The 24,442-nt window shown below is 59.0% G+C and overlaps 1 protein-coding gene across 4 annotated transcripts; it reads left to right on the plus strand.

Annotated features, from left to right (window-relative positions):
- The first annotated feature begins 915 nt into the window (after positions 1-915).
- On the plus strand, positions 916-24,243 carry GRAMD1A (GRAM domain containing 1A). 4 transcript variants are annotated; one of them, XM_028123557.1, is made up of 19 exons: positions 916-1,196; positions 10,526-10,736; positions 10,824-10,844; positions 11,260-11,344; positions 11,484-11,587; positions 11,669-11,764; positions 12,573-12,653; positions 15,467-15,579; positions 15,748-15,898; positions 16,506-16,704; positions 17,644-17,787; positions 19,397-19,512; positions 19,598-19,740; positions 20,163-20,266; positions 20,350-20,523; positions 20,627-20,714; positions 21,862-21,969; positions 22,053-22,173; positions 23,781-24,243. In XM_028123557.1, the coding sequence occupies exons 1-19, from the start codon at positions 931-933 to the stop codon at positions 23,871-23,873; spliced, it is 2,418 nt and encodes an 805-aa protein (XP_027979358.1). In that variant the 5' UTR covers positions 916-930; the 3' UTR covers positions 23,874-24,243. The 4 variants fall into 4 exon arrangements, with proteins under 4 accessions (XP_027979358.1, XP_027979359.1, XP_027979360.1 ...); XM_028123561.2 differs by lacking the exon at positions 916-1,196 and adding an exon at positions 4,412-4,582; XM_028123558.1 differs by lacking the exon at positions 21,862-21,969.
- The last annotated feature ends 199 nt before the right edge of the window (positions 24,244-24,442 follow it).

Below are 24,442 nucleotides of genomic sequence, written 5' to 3' on the forward strand. Positions count from 1 at the left end.
GGACATACAATTCTGGCCACAAGGTTGTGACTCTTTGGTCGGGCCGGAACTCCTGGGGGGAGGGGAGGGCCTGGTCCCTGGTCCTTGCCCTGGAAGTCCGGCCCTGTAGGGACAGAAGGAGGAGAAAACTGGAAGGTATGGATGTGGGGGTGCCTGGGAAGGGCCCTGGGGCCTGGGCCTGGCCTGTAAGGGTCCAGGTCTCTTCCGCAAGCCACGGGAAACCCTCTCTGGGTCCCCTGGGTCCTCCTTCCCTATGCCCTGGGCAGGCGGGCATCAAGCAGCCCTTTCTGTGTTCTGCTGTGTGGACAGACAGACACCAGTTTGATGTCCCCAGACCCAGGTGGCCTGTCATATCACAGCCACAGTGCAAGAACTGGCCTGGCTTCCTCCCGGCCGGCCACCCTCCCTTTGTTTGCTCTGGGAGGGGCAAGTGCCGAGCAAACAGGGAAGGGAAATCCCGATTCTGTCTCCTCACCATTTCCTAGGCCCTGAGGCCTCTGGTCGGGGTCTCTGGCTCCCTCCTGGCCTCGCGTCTGTGTGGAAGGGAGCTTAGGGTCGCCGGTGTATAGAAAACCCAGGCCTTGGCCTTGGTGAATGCTCAGACAAAATAAACCCCAAGCCAGGGGCATGGACCCCACATATCAGAGCTCTCTGACACCACCCAGCCACCAGAGGATGTGGGCATCAGGATTTCCAGTTTCCAGAAGAGGAAACTGAGGCTCAGGGTCACGAAGAGAGGACCCTGACAGAGGTGGGAATCCCACCCAGACCTCTCTGACCCTCAGCTCGGCTGTCCACTTAGGCGAACAGTGGGGGAGTGGCGAGAGGCAGGCTTGAACAGGGGCTCCCCCCTTCACCTCTCTTTTTTCTCCCCCAGAGACTGCGCCATTATCCAAGGCCCCCAACCGGGCAGTCGGAGCCCCCCCTCCCATGGCCGAGCTCCTGCCCCAGCTGCCTTGGCCCCCACTGGCCGAGGGTGGTGCCCAGGATGCATCAGTGCCCCGAGCTGAGTGGCGGAGCCAGCAGCCACAGGGTGGCGGGGCAGAGGGCCCAGCCCCTGAGCCCTGGAGGCTCCTGGAGGTGCCCTCCATTTACATCACACCATCCAGTGATGGAGAATCACCCCCTTGCACCCCGACCCCCCTGCGCCTGCAGCTGCCGAGGACCCCAGACCTGGAGAGTCTATCCCAGGACAGGTCAGCCGGGTGTTGGGACACCAAAGAGGTGCTCTCTCTCTCTCTCTCTCTCTCTAGGGATTCATGCTCGAGGGGGGCTGACACTGTCCCTGTGCGGGAGCTGAAGGTCAGCTGGAGTGTGACCTTAGCCCCACATGGGACCTGACTGGAGGTTGTGAAAGAGGCACATAAACAGAAAGAGGCAACTGGGAGCATGTGCTGGGACAAGTGCCTCCGAGCTCTCCACTCTCCGCTGAGCACTGCCTGCTAAGAGGAGAGGAGGATACCCCCTTTGGCACACCCGGTGTTTTTAAAACTGTGGCTCATGACCATTTAAGGGCCATGAAACCAAGGTAGTGTGTTGCGATCAGCGCTTTTTCCAAACAGAAATAGGATAGAATCGAAAATACAGTGTATGAGGTAGTAAGTGTGGTTTCTTGCAAATTTTGTGACCTTCCATATATTTCTATATATTATGTATATTTCTTGCATTGAAAACCAGTGTAAAAGGTATGTCTTGCTACAACTCGTGGTGGGGGGGGTGGAGAAAGAAAGAGAGAAAAGAAATGTAAACAAAACTTCTGCCAAGAAACACCACCTCTGGCACAAGGAGATGGGAACCGAAGGTTCAAGGCTGCCTGGGGAAAGAAGAAAGAACTATACCAGCACTGAACAGAAGTAGCCACTGTGGTTTCTTCTAATAATGGATGCTAGATAAGAGTTAAGGTTTATGAAATAGAGCTCTGTGTATCAGCAGGGAGAAGTCTCAGAAACAGCGATGATGGAGAAAGCTAGTTGCAAAAGGATACAGTAGGAGCCTAGTTGTGTATCTTTTAAGAGGCATTGAACAATAGGGTATATTGTTGGTGGATCCATCCTGATATAAAAAAAAGGATGGGAAGGTACACAGAAGGAGCACACACCAGCTTCAGGGCGGTGGGTCCGTTGGGTGCAGGAGCAGAGAAAGGAGGGATGGGGAGTTGGGCCTTTGGCTGTGCCTGTAAAAGTTTATTTCTTTTTAAAAAAGAAAAAAAGATCTGAAACGAAATTGGCAAAATGTCCACATCTATTGGATATGGACCGTGGGGATGGCCATTTTATTTTATTTTTTCCTCTTTGAAATAAATATTCCCTAAATAAAATTTTAGAAGTATTTCAAAAGAAGAAACAGGCAAAGAGAAATACAGTTGACCCTTGAGCGGCGTGGGGGTCAGGAGGCACTGACCCACCATGCAGTCAAAAATCCAAGTGGAACTTTTGACTCCCCCAAAACTTAGCTACTAATAGCCTACTGTTGGCCAGAAAGCTTACCTAGAATAGAAACAATCAGTAACACATATTTTGTATGTTATCTGTATTATATACTGTGTTCTTACAATAAAATAAGCTAAAGAAAAGAAAATGTTTCTAAGAAAATCATAAGGAAGGCAAAATACACGTACAGTACTGTACTGTAAAAAACCCATCTATAAATGGACCCACACAGTTCAAGCCCATGTTGTTCAAGGGTCATCTGTACAGAGAAAGAGAACAGTGAGACAGAGGGAGATGGTGGAAGGAGGGCCTCTTTAAGACCTGGGAGAACTTCTATGCAGAGGGAACCAGCAAGTGCAAAGGCCCTGGGGCAGGAATGTATCTGGTGAGTTAGAGGAACAGCAGGGAAGCTGGGTGGTCCGAGGGAATGAAAAAAGGGGAAGAAGGAGGAGGCAAAGTCAGAATGGTGACAAGGGCCACACTCGGGCCTTGCGCACCAAGTAGGTGAGGACTTTGCTTTTATCTGGAATGAGGTGGAGCCAAAGGAGGGCTCTGAGCCAGGAGGGCCCTGACCTAACTCAGGGGTTCGTAGGTTCTCTCTGGCTGCAGGTGGGGAGCAGACTATAGGAGGCCAGATAGGAGCAGCCAAGTGGTTGCTGTGGGGTCCAGGACAGGGGCAGCGGAAGCCAAGAGTTTAAATTCTGGAGAGATTTTATGGGGTGGAGTGGACAGGGATGGCTGAGAAATTGGATGTGGCTGTGAGGGAAAGAGGGGCCAGGAAAGATGAAGTTTTGGGCCTGCCCGCCACCAAAATGGAGAAGTAGAGTGGGGCTTATGGGGGAGGGGGTGCTGCAAAGGTGAGGAGACGGATGGGAATGGAACTTTTTCAAGACGTAGGAACAGCATGTCATAGGGAGGGGTGGGGAGCAAGTCCCTGTGCTGGGGTGCCTCCGGCCAATAGCTGTGAGGCGGGACTCCCATTTCCGTGTTTTCATGCAGGCAGCCCCTGTCAGAACAGGGCTGTGTCCAGCTCTGCAGCCTACCCCCGGCGTGACCTGGGCCAAGTGACTGCCCGTCTTTGAGGCCGGGCTTCCCCACCTGTAAAAGGGCTGCTGTCCCCCCGCTCTCCGCAGCCCCCCCCCCCGCCCCGTGCTGTCCCGTGGGAAAGCCCCTTACCACAGAGTTGGTGACATCTCCAGGACGGGGCTGACTTGCCCAAGGTCACAGCACAGCTAAGAGCTAGGGAAGCTGGATTCTAACTTGGTCTGGCTAACCGGGACTGGGGCGGAGAGGGGTCCCCAGACCCCGAGGACCTCCTGGGCCAACACTGGGAGGTGTGGAAACGCACGGGAAGACGGAGGCGGCCTCCGGGCCGCACCCCTTCCCGCCAGCCGCGGTTCCCCTGTGCTCGCAGCCCCCACCCCTCCGCTTCCCAGAAATCTCCATCCCACCGCCCACCCCAACCCCTCCAGCTCCGTCCCACCTCTCAGGTTCCCTCCCGGCCAGGGGGCAGAAGGGGAGCTGAAGACCCCTTCCGGGTACCAGGGGAGAGGGTCGTGGCCGGTGCCAAAGGCAGCTGCCATGGCGGTGTTTCGTTTGAATCGAGTCTGTTTGTCTTTCTGTCCTTCCTTCTGTGTTCACTTCTCTGCCTCCTTCGATTCTCAGTGTCTGTCTCTCTTTTCCTCTCTCCTGTTTCCGTAGCTTCGGCGTCCCAGCCGCCCCTCTCGGTCGCCCGGCTCGCTCGCCCTCCCCCTGCGCCCCCCGTGCCTGCGTCTCTTAACTCTCGCTCGCGGCGGCTCCGGGCCGCCCCCCACCCGCCCGCCCGCCGCCGTGCCGGTCGGCGCCCCTCCCCCTCCCCCCCGCCCGGGTCCGCGGGCCCTCCCGCTGCGCCGCGCCGCCCCCCTTCCCGCGCGGGCGGGGGCGGCGCTCTGACGCGACGGGGCGGGGGCGGGAAGGGTGAGCTGACGCTGCGGCGGCTCCCGCGGCTCCCGGGCTCCGGCCTTTGTGCGGGCGGCGGGCGGCGCGGTCGGGTAGGGGCGGCGGCCCTGGAAGGCGAGGCAGGTGCCCCGCAGGGACGCCCAGCTCAGCCCAGCCCCGCTCGGCCGGCCCTGCCCTGCGGCCGGGCGCGCCCGCCGCGCCGCATCCATGTTCGAGTAAGGACCGGGGCGGGGGCGCGGCGGGCGGGCGAGCGGGCGGGAGGACGGGGCCGGCCGACCCGGTGCTCCGCGCGCGCTCGGCTCGGGGGGTGGCGCGACCGGAGCCGAGGCGGAGGGGCGGGGGGCGGCACCGGGTGGGGGCGGGGAGGGGGGCCGGCGCTGCACTGGGGCCTGGGCGCCGACGGTGGGGGGTGGGGGGCGGGGGGGCGGAGAACCCAGCTCGTCACCGCCAGGACGAGACGCGCCGGGGTGGCGGAGCTTCGGTGGGAGTCCCGGGCTCGTCCGCGGGGAGCCGGGCCTGCAGGGAGGGCTCCGGCCTAGCTGGCCGCGGTCCGGGAGGCGAGGGGTGGGCACGGGGCTGACCCCGGGCTTTGGGCCTGGGGTGGATGCGGGGCGGACACAAGCCTCGGCTGGCCCGCGCACAGGCCACGGAGCTCGGGGGGCAGGCCCGGGAGCAGCCCCTCTTGGCCTGGGCCCCCTCCCACCGCCTCTGTCTGTGGCGAGCCCCGGCGCTGGGGCTGCTGGTGGGGGCTTCGTGGCCGGGGGCTTCGTGGCCGGGAGGGAGGACGAGGCCGGCCGGCCTCGTCCCTGAAATTCCGGGTCCTGGGCCCGGAATTGACCTTCTCCTTGTCTGGGCCCGCTGTGTTTTCGAGTATGAATTGTAGGTGTCTTGGAAGTGTGTGTATGCGTGTCTGTATTCCTACTGTGCATCCTCTCTGGCTGTGTGTGTAATTTATGTCAGACTCCATCTGTGGCTCCATGTGTTACTGTAAATTCCCCGAGTATGTCTGACTGTGACTCTAGTTGTGTGTGTGTGTGTGGGGGGCGCTCTGCGTGTGGCTGTGACCTTCTGTGGTTGTATTTGTGTGTAATATATTATCGCATCCCGTCAGACCCGTGCGTGTCTGGTTGTGACTTTGGAGTGTGTGTACATGTGTCTAGGTCTCCTAGTGTGCAGACAGCTGAGAACCTCTCTGGCTGTGTGTGTGGCTGTAGAATTTGCCTCCGATTCCATCTGTAGCTCCAGGTGTCACTGTGAGTTGCCTCTGTGTCCAGTTGTGACTTGGTGGTGTGTGTACGAAGCATTTGCAGCCATCACCCTGAGTCTGTCTGTGCCTACATTTACCTCTGAGCACATTAGCTCTTGGTGCAAATGTAAGTGACCTGTGTGTGTCCCTATGTGACATGGTGTGTCCGGGGCCGGGGGTATATGGCTGCAACCCCCTGGGGTTGTGCCTGTAACTTACTTCTGATTACATCTTTGCGTGAAAGTTCCTGTGTGTAGCCGTAATCCGTATGTGACAGTTCTGTACGTGCCTGGGCTTCCGTGTGTGTGCAGTGGAGAGCCTGGGGGCTTTGTGTGTGAGAGAGCACAAACAGAGGTCCCTTATGGCTCTTAGTGGGCCCGGGACCCTCTTTCCTGAGACCTTGGGTGTACCCTGTTTGGAGCAGTAATGACAGACACTGCACTCCTGTTAGAGTTTATAAACCATGTCCCACGCCTCATTTCCATAGCTGGCCACTGTGTGGACCCCCCTGGGTCCTTCATGGCTGTGTGAGTGGCCGGGTTCTCTGGCAGCAACCACCGCTGATGCCTCCGTCCCCTGCCGTGTTAGAGCAGCCCTTCGCTGGGTCTTCCCACCGGGCGGTGAACACCAGGAGAGCCGAGCTGACCCTCTGGCTTAAATTCACCTACACGGTGCCTGCGTTGGCTGAGTTGTCTGTGACGGCTCCTTTACTTGTCTGGCTCTCCCTGTAGAATGTGATTTGCTTTCACCTCTTCTCGGAGACTTTCTCGTGGCCGTCTGTGTGAGTGTCATTTATCTGGAGCTTTCTGTGGTTTCTGTGACCCTCTGCAGCTGCCCGCGTGCATCATAGACAGGCGTGCGCGCGCGCGCGTGTGTGTGTGTGTGTGTGTGTAACTTCTGGGACTTTGTGGCTGTAGCTAGAACCCTGAGGCTCTGGGTGCAAGGGTGTCACCCCTGTGAGAGTTGTGCTGTGGGGCGGTGCGGTGGGGCGGCTTCTTGCAACGGTGGGAAAGTACCGTTAGCCTATACGGGCTGCATGTGACCCACCCGCGTTTCCCTTTTATGCGCACCTGTGTGTGCATCTGCCCCACTTTGACCAGAGGGAGCTCCAGGCCTTTGTAGGCCCAGGAAGTCCGAAGAGAGGTGTCTGCAGTGGCAAAGCCCTGTTTTCTCCCGAGTCCCTGCCCCCCCATAACGGTCCTCCGGCCCCAGTGGGCTCCTCCCTTCCCTCTGCCGCAGCCTGCCTGGTTGGGCAGCCTCAGGGCTGTGCCTGCTCTCGAGCACTTCCTCTTCGTCCTACGAAAGAGCAAGATCTGGGGGCATAGGCCCTGCCCACTCTGTTTGTTGTCAGGCCTGTCCTTGGGCGCTCTTCTGTAGGCCTGCGGCCGTCGGTTGGTAGGACAGGTAGAGAAGGGGCCTGCATTTCAGGCTAGAGGTGAGATGAGGCAGGGGAGGGAAGCGGTCACCCCCTCCTTCAGAACCCTTCCGTAGCTCACCAGTGCCCTCAGGGGGAAGCCCAAACTCCTGACCTGGGCCAGAGGGGCCTGGGGGGGGGGGCTGTGCCCGTCTGTCCTCCCCCTCCTGCTCCACTGCCCACCTCACTCCTCAGACCTGCCAGGCTCCGTCCTGTCCCTAAAAACGGTGTTCCCCTGCTCTTTGGCCGAGCTGCTCTTCGTCCTCGGGCTCCGCTCAAGTGTGACCTGCACCCCACCCACCCACCCACTTAGCCCTCCTTTGTGTCCGTGGTCCTCAGATTTGAACATGCTTCCGCGTCGCGGGCCCCACCCCCCCGTTCCAGATTCAGGAGGTCTGCCGTGGGTGGCACAAGCCCCAGGCCGCCTGGTGTGGCTGCTCCTGAGCTCAGCGTCTCCGTCTGCCACGTGTTCTTGTTGCTCATCCAAACAAATCCCCAACTGGAATGTCAGGTCCCCGCAGGCTGGGATGGTATCTGTTTTGCTCACTTCCACGTCTCCAGCGCCTGGCACAGGGCACGTGCTTGATGCATACTTAGCGAGTGAAGGATGGAGCTTGGGGGTCAGTTTCGGCTCTGCGCCCCAGGCCGAGGTGTTGGTTGGTACCCGTTGGCATCAGCGTTTGTCTCTTGAGCACAGGTGCGCTGGGGCAGTGGCAGGGCCTTGCCCTCCGTTTTAGTCCGACAGAACCTATTGATCAAACCAAAGTGCCTACCACGTGCTGGGCTTTATGTGCACTTGACATTGAACGACGTGGGGTGAGGGGTGCTGACCTGCCGTGCAGTTGAAAATTGGTGTGTACTTCTTGACTCCCTCCAAACTTAGCTCCTAATCGTTTGCTGTTGACCAGAAGCTTTATTGATAACATAAGCAGTCGATGAACACGTTTTTTGGTATACTATCTGTATTATATACTGTACTGTTACGATAGAGTAATCTAGAAAAGATGGTATTAGAAAATCATAAAGCAAATACCTTTACAAGACTGTACTGTATTTATTGAATAAAGTTCCCATATAAGTGGACCCACACAGTTCAAACCCGTGCTATTCAAGGGTCAACTGTCTATTACCTCACTTTCTTCCCCCCCCCCCCCGCCGCCCCGACAACCCTATGAGGCGGACGCTGTTATTCCAGTCATGGTCAAGAAGAAAATGAGGCACAGGTGCAGACACTTGCCCCAAGGCACTAGGGGAGTGCGTGGCTGGGGGTCGCTGAGGGTGGGGCAAGTCTCACACCTCCTTGGATCCCGGTTCTGAGAGGGGTGGGAGAGGGGCGCTCGTTCATTCCGTGGCCAAGAGCAAATGCTCCGTGCGCCAGCCTCGTTCTAGACCGTGGGGATGCAGCTGGAAACAAAGCCCCTTCGCCTGCGGAGCGCAGAGAGAGACAAGACAGCAGGTCAAGTGCAGGACGTGCTGTGGAAAAAGATGAAGAGGGAGCGGGATGGAGAGGTGGGGAGTGTGGTTTAGATAGAGGTGTGAGGAAGCCGACTTGGGGAAGCATCCCCTGAGCAGAGACAGGAAGGAGGTGAGGGAGCCCTCCCGAAATCTGGGAGGAAGGGCATCTGGGCAGAGGGAACAGGCAAGGTAGGAGCTGGGGAAGGGTGAGCAAGGGGTTGATGAGAGGGTCCAGAGGCCCATTTAGCTGGAGTCGGGTGCAGCGGGCCCCCGGGGGGGGTCCCCAACCCGACTCAGGCATTCATAGCCCACCCCCCCGGCGCTGGCCACAGGTGGGGAGCAGAGTGGGGGATGGGTATCAGGGAGACCTGGGAGAAGGCAGCTGCAGCTGTCCGGGGGGGCTTGGTAGTGGCTCAGATCACCACCTATTTCATTTACTTATTTATTTTATCCCATAAACTCATTGCATGAGTGTGACACCAATGCCCACCCTGGGTCCTGTCCTGAGCTGTACTGGGGACAGAGCAGTGACCAGGACCTTGCCGTCGGGGAGCTCACAGACTTGCAGGGGAGAAATGGGGCTGTCGTCGGGCAAGTGGCTGCCGGGAAGTAGTCAGGGCTGGGATGGGGGATGCAGAGGCAGAGTGGCGGCAGAGTGGTTAGCGACAGGATGGGAGCCCAGGGCAGTCCGCAGTGAGGGAATGGCATGTGCTGAAGCTTGGAGGCAAGAGAGGGAAGTCTGAGCAACCCCGGGTGGTCCAGGGACCACCCCCCAGGAGATGGAGGCCCCCGAGGTAGAATCAGTCCCTGGCTTCAAGCAGCTGTGCGTCCTGGGACAAGTGGTTGGCTGCTTCGAGTCCCGACTTCCTGCTCTGGAAAGCAGGGATGGTGCTACCGTCCCATGTCCAGGGTTGCCCGAGGAATAAGTACTCCTACGGAGAGCTTGCCAGAGTCTTGGTACAGCACCAGCAAGCGTCCCTCTGTGGCTCCCACTCCAGCCAGCGCGCAGAGCATTCCTGCAGTCGCCGATGTTTCTTGAGAGTTCACTCCGTGCTGGGTACAGTTTTGGGTGCCAGGGACACAGTGGTGACTAAGACCTTATTAATTCACAGCCAGAGGCAACAGCAGGCAAAATGACTAGGCCATCCGGCTGAGTTGAGGTGGTGTGAGGTAGGCCTCGGGGGCTGGGTCCCCAGGGGAAGAGGAGCATTCGAGCCCAATAAGACAGAGCCTGTTAGGCTGGGCTGTGGAAGGCCGTTCCAGGCAGAGGGAACAGAAGTGCAGAGGCCCTGATATGGGAATGCAACGGGCAAGATGGCTGAAGTGGAGGGTGTGAGCCACACCGGGGCCTGGGGTGACAAGGTGAGGACTTGGCCTTTACCTGGAGTGCAATGCAACCAGGAGAGGCTCTAAGCCAGAAGGGCCCTGACGCGAGTCGGGTTCACAGGCTCCCTCTGGTGTGGGGGAGCTGACAGCAGGGGGCGGGGATGGGGACAGGGAACCCAGGGAACCCTGCTGTGATGTCCAGGCGGGCAAGGATGGAGGCTGGGCCAGGGCGCCGGAGCAGGGAAGATGAGTATAATAGAAGTAATGGAAATAGATTTTGGAGGTAGAGCAGGTAGGATGTGCTAACAGATTAGACATGGAGAGTGAACAAGAAAATATTAAGCACAGGCTTAGGTTTTTAGCTCAAGCAATTGAGTGGGGAGGGATAAATTCATAATTTATTTATGAATAAATTAGTTTTAAAAATAGCAGGTATTCTTGAGAGCTCACTCTATGCCAGGCGCTACTAATATATTGATCCATTGAAGTGGACCAAACAAGCAGACGAGGACATGTATTTATCACTCATGGGTCATAGACGAAGTCACTGAGGTGCAGAGAGTTAGGGAATGAATGGCCCACGCCGTCACGCTGCTGGAAGTGGTCGAATGGGTGGGTGGGGATCAATGGGCTGATGTGTGGGCCTCCTAAAATAGGCCTGCCCCCACACCTCGCCTGTTCCCCGCCCCCAATACCCCTCTTTTTCTTCTCCCCCAGCACCACCCCCCACTCCGGCCGGAGCACACCAAGCAGCTCCCCATCTCTCCGGAAGCGGCTGCAGCTCTTGCCCTCTAGCCGACCCCACCCTGAGCCTGAACCAGGCACCATGGTGGAGAAGGGGTCAGACAGCTCCTCAGAGAAGGGGGGGGTGCCTGGGACACCCAGCACCCAGAGCCTGGGCGGCCGGAACTTCATCCGCAATAGCAAGGTCGGGGCAAGCCCAGTGGGGTGGGGAGATAGGGGGAAGGGCAGGGACTTTTGGGGCTCATTCTGACTCTGCTCCTTTCTCTTGCAGAAGATGCAGAGCTGGTACAGTGTAAGTGTTGGGGGGGGCCACCTGGAGGGGAGAGAGGGAGGGGGACAGGTGCCGGGCCAGGAGCCCCAGGCTGCAGCAGTCAAGGAATGGGGTGCTGGGGTTGGTGGACCTAGGGTCACATCCTGTGCTGCGGCTTACTTCCTGTGTGTCCTCGGGTGAGTTGCTTGACTTCTCTGGGCCTGTGTCTGGAGACAGTCCCAACCTTACAAGGCTGAAGGGAGCACTCGCTAAGAGTCAGTGATGCTGGTGGGTACCTGGCACAGTGGAAATCAGTAAATGACTGCTCTCATGATGGTTAGTCTTGTGTGAAGGGTCGGGGAAGACCGGGGTGGGGCGGGGACTTCTGGGCACTTTGTGGGGCAGAAGTATAGGGGTGTGAACCCCAGCTGGGTTCTTACCTCCCCAACTCACCCAGATGCTGAGCCCCACGTACAAACAGCGAAACGAGGACTTCCGGAAACTGTTCAGCAAACTCCCTGAGGCCGAACGCCTCATCGTGGGTGAGTCCTGCCGCGCAGACTCCGTCCCCGGGCCGGGCCCTGAGCCCCCCCGCTCTGCCCACCCGCCTGTCCCGCCTGCGCTGGCCGGCACAGCGTGTGTGACTCGGGTGTCTGCCGTCTCTCCCCTCGGCCACCTCAGATTACTCCTGTGCCTTGCAGCGCGAGATCCTCCTCCAGGGCCGCCTCTACCTCTCCGAGAACTGGATCTGCTTCTACAGCAACATCTTCCGCTGGGAAACCACAGTGAGCCGACTCGGGGACAAAACGAGGAGGGGCTGGGGCGGGCCAGGCCTGGGCCTCTTCTGACCGGCCTCTCGTCTTCAGATTTCCATCCAGTTGAAGGAAGTGACATGTCTGAAGAAGGAAAAAACAGCCAAGCTGATCCCCAATGCCATCCAGATCTGTACTGAGAGCGAGAAGGTGAGCTGGAGGACCTGCTGGGGGCTGGGGGGGGGGGGGGGGCGGGGCCTGTGGTCACTGGTCTCAGCCAGCCCCTCCCGTCCCAAGCCCTGTTTATTCTGTACCCTGAACTCTCAGATCCTGCTGCTTTTTTCCCCCCGCCACCCCTACTGGCCTGCCCTAGGCTCCTGTCATGTCTGACCTGGACCACCCCCCCCCCCCCCCACCAGCCCCTCATCTTAGTCCCTGTGGTCTGCCCCCTCACACAGCTGCTCGGGGTAACAGTAATAGTAGAATTCTTCCCTCCCACATATCTGTCAACTCAGATGTCCCCTCTCCTTGGAAGCCTTCCCTGACGCTCCATTCTAGCCTGATGATTGTTGCCTCGTGGTCTCAAGATGGCTGCCTGACACCAGTGACTCAGACAGGAAGGGAGAAGGGAATGGTGGGGAGACTTCCCAGCAGACTTCCCTTTGTGTTTTATTGGCCAAATGTGGATTAGGTGACCATCCCTCCTGGCCAAAGGAGACTGGGAGAGCGCCCTGGGCTTCCTCCCTCACAGCCCACCCACTCTGGGCTGTGCCTGTCTCCTGCTCAGCACTGTGAGCTCTGGGGGCAGGGCAAGGGGCCGTCTCCTCGTCACGGGGACTCCAGCGTCATCCGGTGCCAGGCTGGGCACAGGATAAACATTCTGTGGAGTGAATGACGGGACGAATGGATGGATACATCAGGATGGAGATCCCGGCACAAAGTGTGGGTGGCGACAGGGCTTCCCGTCCCTCTGGCCATGTCTGTCCCCCACGCCCTCACACCCTTCTCTCTCCTGCAGCATTTCTTCACCTCCTTTGGGGCCCGGGACCGCTGCTTCCTTCTCATCTTCCGCCTCTGGCAGAATGCGCTGCTTGAAAAGGTGGGTCTGGGTGAGAATGGTTGGGGGCCTGGGGAGGAATCATAGAGCCAGGAGAGCCAGAACTTGGGAAACTGGAGGACCCCTTAGCTCTTCTCCATGGGTGCAGGCCTGTCCTGCCTGCAGCTTCCTGTGTAGACCCCAGCAGGGGCTACCGCGGGCTCCGGTGCCTGGCCCTGCCCCCACGGACATGTATCCATGTAGCCATGGCCCTTTCTTCACCGCCACAAATCCAAAATGCTCTGAAAATGAGAAGGTATCTTTGTGTGTGCAGTAGCAAAATCTGACCCTGAGCTGACATGGTTATTTCTAGTGTATGTCAGCACTCTCTAATAGAACTTGCCATTACGATGAAAGGATTCTCCATCCGTGCTGTCAAAATATGGCAGCCACTGGCCACATGGGTCTGTTGAACTCTTGAAAAGTGGATAGCGTCGCTGAAGATCTGCATTTTTCATTTCATTTCATTTTCATTCATCTAAACTTCAATGGCGGCACGTGCTTCTTGGATGGCACAGGCCTACGTTTATCTCCGTGTGACCGTTCTTATGTTTCAGGACAAAAAATATTAATGTGTTTGACTGGGGTACGTCTTAGATATGCTTGTGATTCAACATTAAGTTATAGTATCTTTCCAATAGTGAATATGCCAGTGATTCTCAAACTCTATAGCTTCCAGAACCCTTTCTACAGTTTAAAATAATTATAAACTCTAGAGAGCTTTTGTTTAAGTGGGTTATATCTACCAATATCTGCTGTAAAAGAAGCTGAAACTGGGGAATTCTTTACCACAACAATACCCGAGCACACACTGCATGAGCCCCCAGAAAAAGACAGCATCACGTGTCACATAGCCTCTGGAAAATTCCACCGTATACCAGTGTGAGAATAAAAGTGAAAAAGGAAAGTAGCATCTTATACTACTAGTAACACTTAACCACACTTACAGAAATGATTTTGATGTTATGGACCTCCTGAAAGGGGGGGGGAACCCCCAGAAATCCTTGGACCACACTTGGAGAACCTTTGGTATATAGTGCACTGGGTACTAAATACAATACCATCATCACTATTGGTACCGTATTACTACATACAGGATAGGCACTGCATTATCTTTCTCAGGTCCCCAAACTTCTTAATCTTGACTTAGGTCTTGCCCCAGAGGTGTTGAGTAAGGGCTTTTAGACTTGGCCTATTCCGATGGGCTGTCCTCCAGGCTCCCCGGCCGTGTTCGCTGTGGTTGCATGAGTTTATGTAGGATACAGCGGCTGCAAGTCACGGAAAACTCAACCACACGTGCTCTAAGCAAACAGATACTGAATTACTTCCTGAGTAATAATAGTAGCTAATATTTGGGGTGCTCCTGGGTACCAGGCACTGCTCTGTGCATTGCATGCTTTAATTCACTTTATCTTCACAACCACCCTGGGAGGCAGCTGTTTCACCAGTGAAGCGTGGAGGGATAGCCTTACCCATGGTCACGAGGGATTTTATGTGGCAGAGCTGGGGTTCTGACCCGTGGCAGTTAGGTTCTGTATCATGCTGTTGCTCCTCTAACTAGAGGTCTGGAGGCAGGCAGCCCAGGGTGGGTTTGAGGGCTCCCATCCCCCACCGATGTCATAAGGACCCCAGCTCTTGTTTATTCTTCCACACTGTCCGCCTTCTGCACGTTGATGTTTTGTCCACATGCTTGTTACTCGTGGTTGCAAGATGGCTGCTTCAGCCATAGGCATCATGCCCTCGGTCATATAGTGTCCCAAATGTGAAGAAGAAAATGGGTGGGTAGAAAGGGTACTTTCCTTTATCAGGGAGGGAAAGCCCCCTTTAAACCAATTCCTCTTTGCATGTCTTTAGCTAGAACCAGCTAACAGGACCCCCCCCCCCCGCCACCCCAGTTGCAAAGGATGGATGGAAAACTTGGTGTAAACCAGTTATAATTTATCCCTAGGGCTGGGGAAGATTTTCGCCCCGAACAAATTGGGTTTCTGCTGCCAGTGGGGGAGGGTGGCTAGCTGTCGAGGGGGGGGGCATGGTCCGTGTCTGTGACGGGGGGGCCTGCGGCACCTCAGCAGCCCAAACCCGCTTGTCCAGTTGTGCTGTACTCCTGTGCCCTCGGGGGCAGTTCCAGCCTTGCCCCTCCTCAGGGGTGATGGGGGTGACGGTGCCGGCGCAGGAGCCTGAGAGAGGGACAGCGAGGCGTCAGAGACTCCAGGGAGGGTGAGGGTGGACCACTTGAGCACCTCTGTGCCTCAGTGTCATTGCCCTAAAAAGACGATGTTAGCGCTTTACAGAAGTGTTCTGGAAGATTCAGTGAGTTTGCCCACCAGGCCTGGCACCCCGTAACAACCCGGTGGTTGGCTGCCCAGCTCCTGTGGTTATCACTGCTCTTCACCATGGGCCTCCAGCCGCTGTGGCCAGGAGCGCTCAGGAAAATGGGGGCAGGACGGCGTGGCGGGTGGGAGCCTCGGCTCTGGAGTCCGGCTGGGTTTGAATCCCTGAGGTGCCCCGGGTCACTTGTGGGACCTCAGGCGCATGACTTCCGCTCCCCGGGCTTCATCTTCTCCTCTGTAAATCTGGGAACGCTAACCTGTGGATGTGGGAGTCTTATGAGGACCTGAGGGGCAAGTGTGAAGCACCCTGACCCCTGCCGGGTGGGGCGGGCGTGGAGCTGGACCGGGGGAGGCCGGGCACCAGAGACGCTGCTGCCCCCTTGTGGACACCTCGGGAATGCTGAGCCCTCAGGCTAGCGGGGACAGGGACCGGAAGGGCTCTGGGCCCCGTGAAGTGGAGGCCAACCCCATGCCCTCCCTGCCCAGACGCTGAGCCCCCGGGAGCTCTGGCACTTGGTACATCAGTGCTACGGCTCAGAGCTGGGTCTCACCAGTGAGGATGAGGACTATGTCTGCCCCTTGCAGCTCAACGGTCTGGGGTGAGTCAGAGGTTGGCGGCTGGTTCCCGGGGTGGGGGGAGACGGTAGGGGCTTTGTGCAGAGCTCCTGGAGTCCCGGGTGGACTGAGGTGGGCATACAGTCTGGGAGACCAGGAGGGTGTGTGGGGTTCAAAGATACAGCCATTCCACACCCTCCTTTTCCCCATAGGAGCCCCAAGGAAGTGGGAGACGTGATTGCCCTGAGTGACATCACCCCCTCGGGGGCAGCCGACAACAGCCAGGAGCCGAGCCCGGTGGGCTCGCGCCGTGGCCGCATCACCCCCAACCTTTCCCGTGCCAGCAGCGATGCAGACCATGGGGTGAGCAGAGGATGTGGGAAGAAGGAGGGTGCTGATAGAAAGAGACAGAGGACGGTGGGGAGTGGTGTCAGGGAGAGGGACAGACTGAGAGGTTGGGGGGGGGAGGGGAAGGGACGGACAGGGCCGGAGAAGAGGTGGATGGAGGGGCAAGGGAGGGGATGGGTAGAGGGATGGGATGGAGCTGAGGAGATGGGCCAAGAGAACAGGGAATGAGAGAGAGGCAAAAGGGCAGGAGACAGGGAGAGACTGAGAGACGGAAGAAGCAAGACTTGGGTGGATGGATGGGTGGATGGATGGAAGGAAGGAAGGAACGATGGGCTGACAAAGATGGACAGACCAGGCATGGAAGCATAGACAGATGGGCAGGAGAGGCATGAAAAGGCTTATGGCCCAGGCACCCAGGACAGGCCCGGTGGGGGCTGAGAGAGGCCCTCATCTGGGCAGCCCCAGGGCCCCTTGTGACGTGGCTGGAAGCTTTAGGTGCACACACAGCCCCCCAGCATCTTTTTTCCTACAGTCTCAAATCCTTATGGCCAGGGTGGGCACACGGGGGCCCCTCAGGCTGGAATGGAGGTGAGACCGAGCTGGATTAAGCCTTTCTCTGCAGGCAGAGGAGGACAAGGAGGAGCAGACGGACAGCCAGCCAGATGCCTCCTCCAGCCAGACAGTGACCCCGGTGGCTGAACCCCCGAGCACTGAGCCGACCCCCCCTGAGGGGCCCACCTCCCTGGGCCCCTTGGATCTGCTGCGCAGTGAGGAGCTGTTGACAGACACGAGTAACTCCTCTTCGTCCACGGGGGAGGAAGGTGAGGCAGGTGGCCCGAGGCGTCCGCTTCGGTTACATGTGACAGCCCTTACTCAGACTGGCATCAGCAAGGGATTGGCTGGCTCACGGGACTAAGAAATTGGGGGGGTGCATGCATTCAGATGGTGTTGTTAGAAATCTGTCTTTAGCTCTGCCTTGATGGCAGCAGAGCAGATGGTAAGAGCAAAAACTCTGCAGCCAGATTGCCAGGGTCCAAATGCTGGCCGCACTGGCTCCGAGCTGTGTAACTTGGGGCAAATTATTTAACTCCTCGAGCCTCATTTTCCTCATCTGAAAAATGGGGTGAGCAATAATCATACCCACTTCATAGGGTCGATGTTAAGAGAATTAAAGTGAGTTAATATTTGTAAAGTGCTCGGGCCAGTTCATGCTGGCTCTTGTTATCGCTCTTTCCATTTTCTCTGTGCCAGCTTCCTTCTCAGGTAGCCTCCATTCTGGGGGGCGGGTACAGAGCGCCCAAGCCCCGCCCCAGACAAGCCTAGCCGAGAGAAAGCATGATTTTCCCATGGGAGGCACCAGAAGCTCTAGGATTGGCTCTGATGGGTCCACCTTGGAGCCCAGGCCCACCCCCGAACCAATCACTGTGGCCGAGACTCAGGCGTTTGAGCCCGGGAGCACAGGCCCACCCCTGCCCTCGTGGTGAGGGCAGCCGGCTGGGCCTCCGGGTGCTGCTCCGTGAACTGATCACGGTGGCTCTGGCTGGCTGAGCCCCGGCAGACATGCCCACCCTAAAGCCACCTCTGCGGCAGAAAGGGGCCAAGCAGTGCTCTGGTCAGGTTCCACCCGGGCCCGGGAGGATGGGGCTGCCCCTCCACTGTGCAAGGCCTGGGAGTGGAGAGGAGCGGTCACCGGAGGGGAAGCGAGGGGCTGCTCTGAGGAGGGAGCAAGGCAGCCTCCACTGTCCTTCTCTGTCACCCAGCTGACCTGGCCGCCCTGCTCCCCGACCTCTCCGGCCGGCTCCTCATCAACTCTGTCTTCCACGTGGGTGCCGAGCGGCTGCAGCAGATGCTCTTCTCAGACTCGCCCTTCCTGCAGGGCTTCCTGCAGCAGTGCAAGTTCACAGGTTAGGGGGCCGAGCTCCCGTGGATGCAGGGGAGGGGAAAGGGAGGCTGAAGCAGGAGGCAGGCGGGCCCTGCAGAGCAGATGTGGCAGGTTGGGCGGTGGGCGAGCAAGAAGCCCGTCCTCCTCGAGACCAGACCGGACCGGCTCTGCCTCTTAACTAACTGAGTGGCCTCGGGCAGGGTTGCGAGCCTCTCTGCCTCAGTTTCTTCCTCTGTATGTTGGGGGTGTGATAATAGTCCCTGCCATATCCAGGTCTGCTGAGAACTGTCTGAGTTGTTACTGGACACGTGCCAAGAGCAGTGGTATATAGTAAGCATTTAATAAACACAAGTTCATGATCGCACATTTGGTGGCCGCTCTGTCAGATCTGTGCAGAGGCCAGGACAGATGAGGTCGAGAATCTAGTGAGAACGACAGTAAATAGACACACAAATAAGTCACAGATGTGCCGGGACTGTGAGTGTCAGAGGGGTATCTGTGACCTGAGGGGTCTCAGGAGAAGCTGCTGGAAGGATGTGACATTGGAACCAAGACCTGAAGGAGGAATTCTTCCGGAGAAAGGGGAGGAGATGGAGGAGAAACCCGGGAGGCCAGCGGGGTACCTGCAAAGGCCCTGAGGCCAGGGGCAGACACTAGGAGAATCCCTTGAGGCCGGGCCTCTGTGGCCAGGTGTGGCGAGTTGAAGCCGCAACGCCAGGTGACATGGAAGGGTTCACCGTGGGACCAGCTGAATGGCTCAGGAGGTTGTGGAAGGGATTCAAGCAGGGGAGGGGCTAGTCAGATGGTTGTCTTCCTCTGTTTCTTTTTTCTGTGTTGATGAAAATGAGCCACATAGAATCCCCTGCAGAATGAGTGAGACTGTGCCTTGAGTTGGGGGCCCACAGTCCTCTGATACTACGCTAATGTCCTAGGGGGGTGGGCACATCGGACTGAGGGACTCAGATTCTGTCCGGAGGCTCTGGAGAGCCGAGTGTTCTAGGCAGGTTAGGGGCAGGGACAGGCTTGGCTTTAAGAAGCTACCCCCTGGACCTCAGAGGTGGAGACTGAGGCCAGAAACTCAGGGGGGCCGGAGTGGGACCCTGGGCAGGCAGGGATGAGCTGAACCAGGAGGGATGCTTAGGAGGTCAAGTGAACACAACGGGGTGGGGGGAGCATCCAGGGCAGGGCCCACGGCTCCGGGGGAGTCTGGAGGATGGTGGGGCTACCCCTGTGCTGGGATCCCGAGAGGAGGCGGGGAGGTTTAGGGGGATGCCGAGGCCAATGTGGGACCTGGTGGGAACTTCCAAGGGAAGGTGCTCAGGAGGTCACAGGACCCTAGGTCTGCGGCTCAGGGGAGAAGCCAGGACTGGTACAGAGAGGGAAACTGAGGCTGCAGGAGCGGACGAGATGGCCCCAGGATGGGTGACAAGTATAGGGAAGAGAGAGGGCCCAGCTCGGAGTATTGCCAACATCTCAAATTTTAGGGGTCCAGCAGGAAGGTGGGGCTGACACCAGGGTGGGTTTGGGGGTGAGTCTGCAGAGAACTGGAACTATCCCAGAAGGCTAGTTCCCACAGCCTGTGGGCAGAAGACTGGAGAGTGGCCTCATTCTGCCCTCCCTCCCTCCCCCAGATGTGACCTTGAGTCCCTGGAGTGGCGACAAGTGCCACCAGCGCCGAGTGCTGACGTACACCATTCCCATCAGCAACCCGCTGGGCCCCAAGAGCGCCTCCGTGGTGGAGACACAGGTGGGCCAGGCAGAGGGGCCGGCTGGGCAGGTGGCCTGGCCGGGTGGGCTGGCCCTGACTCCTCCCTCCTCCCTGGTCTCTGCAGACGCTGTTCCGGCGCGGCCCCCAGGCGGGCGGCTGTGTGGTGGACTCGGAGGTGCTGACCCAGGGCATCCCCTACCAGGACTACTTCTACACGGCCCACCGCTACTGCATCCTGGGTCTTGCCCGCAACAAGGCCCGTCTCCGGTGAGCAGCGACCCGGCCCCTCACCTGACAGAGGCCCTGCCCTTGGGGAGAGGTGCCAGAACATTCCGAGGAGTTTGGCCTGTGCCAACCGGCCGGAGCTGCCATTGACTGGGATGGGGAAGGTGGCGAGGGATCGGTTTGGGGGAAGATCAGGAGCTCAGTTTGGGGTGGGTTGAGCTGTCTCTGGGACCCTGTGTGGAGCTGGGGCACAGCAGCAAGGTGGAAGAGTCCGGGCCAGTTTGTGGGCTCAGCTGCTGCTGGTGGTGGTGGGGTGTTGCTAAGTCTGGGAGACTTGCCAAGGTGTGTCTGTTTGGTCTGTGGGTGACAAGGGGCCCTCTCTGAATTGGGGGAAGCACCCCCTTGGAATGGTTGGAGTGAGACCCTGCCCCCCCCACCCCTACCTCCCCTCCCCCCAACCCCAGGGTGTCTTCTGAGATCCGCTACCGGAAACAGCCCTGGAGCCTTGTGAAGTCACTCATCGAGAAGAACTCCTGGAGCGGCATTGAAGATTACTTCCACCACCTCGGTAGGGGAGAGGTCGGCCAGGCCGGGGACAGGGTCGTGGCCTGGCCAGGTGCAGCCACGCAGAGGCCTCTCCTGTGTCCACAGAGCGGGAGCTTGCCAAAGCGGAGAAGCTGTCCCTGGAGGAAGGCGGGAAGGATGCCCGCGGACTGCTGTCAGGCCTGCGGAGGCGCAAGCGGCCCCTGAGCTGGAGGGGTCACGGCGACGGGCCCCAGCACCCGGACCCGGACCCCTGCACGCGGGCTGGCATGCACACCTCAGGTGTGTCCCCTCGGGCCAGGCGGGGCAGACGGAAGCACAGGGGTGCGGGGCCCAGTGGGTGTGCTGGGATGGCCCTGTCTGACTGCATGGCACTCTCCTTCAGGTTCCCTCAGCTCGCGCTTCTCGGAACCGTCTGCCGACCAGGGCCCCGGGGCAGGCATCCCCGGCGCCCTGGTTCTCATCAGCGTGGTGTGAGTAAGGGGCCCGGGCTGTGGGGTCAGACAGGCCTGGCTCTGCATTCTGGCTGTGTGACCTTGGGCAGGTGCCTGGCCTCTCTGGGCGTCTGCTGGAGTCGGGGCGTGGGTTCACCTCCTAGCATAGCAGAGATGAGGGGAGAGAATGTTTGGAACGTGCCCAGCACAGCTCCTTACACGGCGTCCTGCTCCGTGTGTTGTGGAGAAGTCTGTCCTGCTGGGAGAGGGAGGCCCTGGGGGCTCTGGGAGGTCAGAGGGGCCTGACCTCGCCCCGGGGGGCAGGGAGGGTTTCTGGGGAAGCAGGCACCCAGAGGAGGTGAAATGAGGGGAACCGGGAGAGATCTGGAAAAGAAGCACCGTCATACATCTCAGTCCTGTTTTCTGTGCCCAGCCCTAAGCTGGGGGACGCTGGGGACACAGAAGTGACTAGAGACCTGAGGACAGGTCTGAGACAGCAGGCCAGGGTGCTGGGGGACAGGGCTGGGACGGGGAAGCTGCGGGAGCCTGGGGAAGGCTTCCCAGGAAAGCAGAGGATTCCTGAGCTGAGACCCCCGGAGGGTGAGGCAGGGAGACCCATGTACCCAGAGGCCTGGGCGGGGGTGGGGGTGGGGGTGAAGGGGGGGGCAGGACAGCCCGAGGATGTGGAAGTGAGGTCCGAGCTTCCAGCAGGCCCTGGAGGTGAGAGTCAGCTCGGTCACACCCTCAGCCTCTCTGGGCCTCGGTTTCCCAGCACCGGCAGTCCAGAGAGGGGCTGCGTGGCGTGCTCCAGGAGGGGTGGGGGCGGCTCTCACCTCTTTGTCTTCCTGTTGCTGCCTCCCCAGGATCTGTGTGAGGTAGGGCCCTGCATCCTGCACCCCGTCCCCTCTCACCTCAGCCCCCATCTGCAGCCCCTTCTCCGGGCCCTGAGCCCCCAGCTCTCCTAGCGAGGCAGCCTGCTGTGGCAGTTAGGGGCGTGGCCAGGACGCCACCCTGACTTCGCTCACGGACTGTGTGACCCTAGGCGTGTCTGTCACCCTCTCTGGGTCAGCTTTCTCCTCTGGAAAGGGGGGTAATTGTGGTGCCCCTTCAAGGTGTGGTTGCGTGGGTGCTGCTGACCTAGGAGAGCCTCTGTGTCCGGACGCTGACCTCTGATCCCTGCCCTCAGCCTCATGGTCCTCATCGCCCTCAATGTCCTCCTCTTTTACCGCCTCTGGTCTTTGGAGAGGGCAGCCCACACCTTCGAGGCCTGGCACAGTCTGGCCCTGGCCAAGGGGTGAGTGGGCGGCCCGAGGGGGTTGGGAACTGGGGCAGGTCGGGCGAGGCCGCCGCCGCACTCAGGCCCTGCGCCCCCTGCAGCAAGTTCCCGCAGACGGCCGCGGAGTGGGCGGAGATCCTTGCCCTGCAGAAGCAGTTCCACAGCGTGGAGGTGCACAAGTGGAGGCAGATCCTGCGGGCGTCCGTGGAGCTCCTAGACGAGGTGCGCCTTTGGGGTTGTGGGGCCCTGTGTTTAGATCCCAACGTGTGGCAGATACACCTGGGCCTCACGGGGGAGCCATTCATAGTCCCCAGCTCCCAGGGTTGTCAGAAAGATAGAAGAAAGAATTGGCTCTCAGCCGAGGATGAATGTCCACAGTGTCGGACTTCAGGCATGGCTGAATCCAGCCACACGCGTGCCATCTCCCGACTCTGCCCACCGCCAGGGTTGGCTTTGTTTGGGGGCATCCTCCCCTCCCACCCTGGACCAAGGTGGCAGCTGCAGCTCCAGGCTGACGCGCAAAGGAAAGAGCTCATTCTCTCTGGCCGCTGGGCTCACCTGTCCATCCGAGCCAGTCACTGTGGCTGGGGGCGGGGAGGCTTGGTCCCTGATCCCCACCCCCACTAAGGGGTCACGTGAGGGTGGGAAAGACTTCCTCCCGAGGATACGAGGGTCTCGTCTCCAGAAGGGGTTGCCCCAGCACTCTCTGTAGTACAATCGCAGCGTCTCTTCAGACGGCCACGTTCAAATTTTGCTGTGTGACCTTGTGCAAGTCACTGCACTGCGGCTAGCCTGGGCTTCCTCCTCTGTGCATGCTGCTACCTCAAAGACTGTTGCGAACATCAAATGAGTTCACGTTGGAATGGTGCCGCGCTCATAGTAAACACCTGATGTGTGTTTGCGGTTATCAGCGTGAGCCCAGTGCCGGCACGCAGTAGGTGCTCAGTTACTGTGGTGGTGGGTCAGCACGAAGGCCAGGTGTGGGGGTGGTGCTGAGGTGGGGGGAGGAGGGGTGGGAAGTGCAGGAGTGGCTGACATTGGCTGGGTGCCCAAGGGTACCAGAGCCCGAGTTGCTGGGTGACGGTGAAATTGTGTGTGGTCGCTAGAGACCAGGATGTGGAGTCCACCTCCGGGGGCTTTGTTGCACCCTGAGACCACGCTGGCAGGGAGATGCTCATGCTGCGAAGGGCCGCGCAGGGCGGGGTGCAGGGGAGTGAGCCTCAGTCCCATCACTCAGGGAGAGGGCTGGCACGGCCACCCCGTCCTCAGTTAAATCCTGATTCTTTTCCTCCTTTAAATTGCCAAGGGCACAGAGTTGACTCCACAGATTCGTTTACCGCAGACACAGATGGAGCTGGGCTGCTCTGTGTGCTGAAATGACCAGCTGATTTGCTCCTCAAGGCCAAGCCTGCGCGAGGGATGCTCTTGTGCCCCATCTAACAGATAGGGGTGCTAAGGTCTGAGAAGCTCAGACTTGCCCAAGGTCACACAGCAGGGAGTAAGACTAGCTACTGTGCCAAGTGCCAGGTGTTCGGCCATCAGAACCCTGAACTCGTCCTGTGATCTTTCAGCTGGGGAGGGGGGCCTGGGACAGTTAGGGGGCTTGCCCAGGAGCACCCAGTACGTAGTGGGGCTGTGACCGGAACCCAGGCCATAGGGGCCCCTTCCATCTGCAGCATCTTCGAAGTTAACCTGGGTGCAGTCCGGCTCCACTGTTGTCCCGGGGTGACCTTGGCAGGGGACGTGGCCTCTCTGGACCCTCCCCAGTTCCTCAACAGCAGGAACCCGTGCCAGCACTCACCTCCCACCCTGCTCACTTCTCCTCCCAGATGAAGTTCTCGCTGGAGAAGCTGCATCAAGGCATCACGGTCTCAGACCCTCCCTTCGACTCCCAGCCACGGCCCGATGACAGCTTCTCCTGAGGACCCCCAGCCACGTGGCTGACCCCCCCTAACGGACAGATGGACACAGAGCCTTGGCGGCCACTGCTGGCACGGTGTGAGCGCCGGGAGCCCCTCCACCCACCCCTCCCAGTGGCCCAGCCAGGGGCCACGCAGAAATGGGGACCACAGAACCGAGATGCACTTTAGACCAGCGTGTGCAAGTCCAGCTGCCATCGCCTGCCCAGCCAGGGAGCTGGCCTGGCCTTTGGCAGGCCCCCCGCTAACTTATTTTGCCCCCCTGGGCTTGTGGGGGGGCGCCTCTGGGGTGCACGATTCCCTCAGCTCTGGGTTTAATGTATTATATTTATTTGGGGCCAACAGAGAGCCCCAATAAAGGGTTGGAAATGGCTGTGGCTGTGCCTGTGGGGTATCTGGGAGTGGTGGTGGGGGCTCCCGTTGTGCTGGAAGGGGGAATCTGTCCCATTTTCAGGGGCCCGAGTCAATCACGATCTGGGATTCTCCAGCATCTTCCACAAGCTTTGCGTCATCAGGGGCCAGTGCCGGGGCTGTGAGGGCAGACTCAGGTGCCTGGAGGCCTGCGTTCAGAT

Source organism: Eumetopias jubatus, unplaced genomic scaffold, assembly GCF_037043125.1.
Source record: "Eumetopias jubatus isolate StellerSeaLion01/CBP00866 unplaced genomic scaffold, mEumJub1_p1.0 scaffold_10, whole genome shotgun sequence".
Classification (NCBI taxonomy): domain Eukaryota; kingdom Metazoa; phylum Chordata; class Mammalia; order Carnivora; family Otariidae; genus Eumetopias; species Eumetopias jubatus.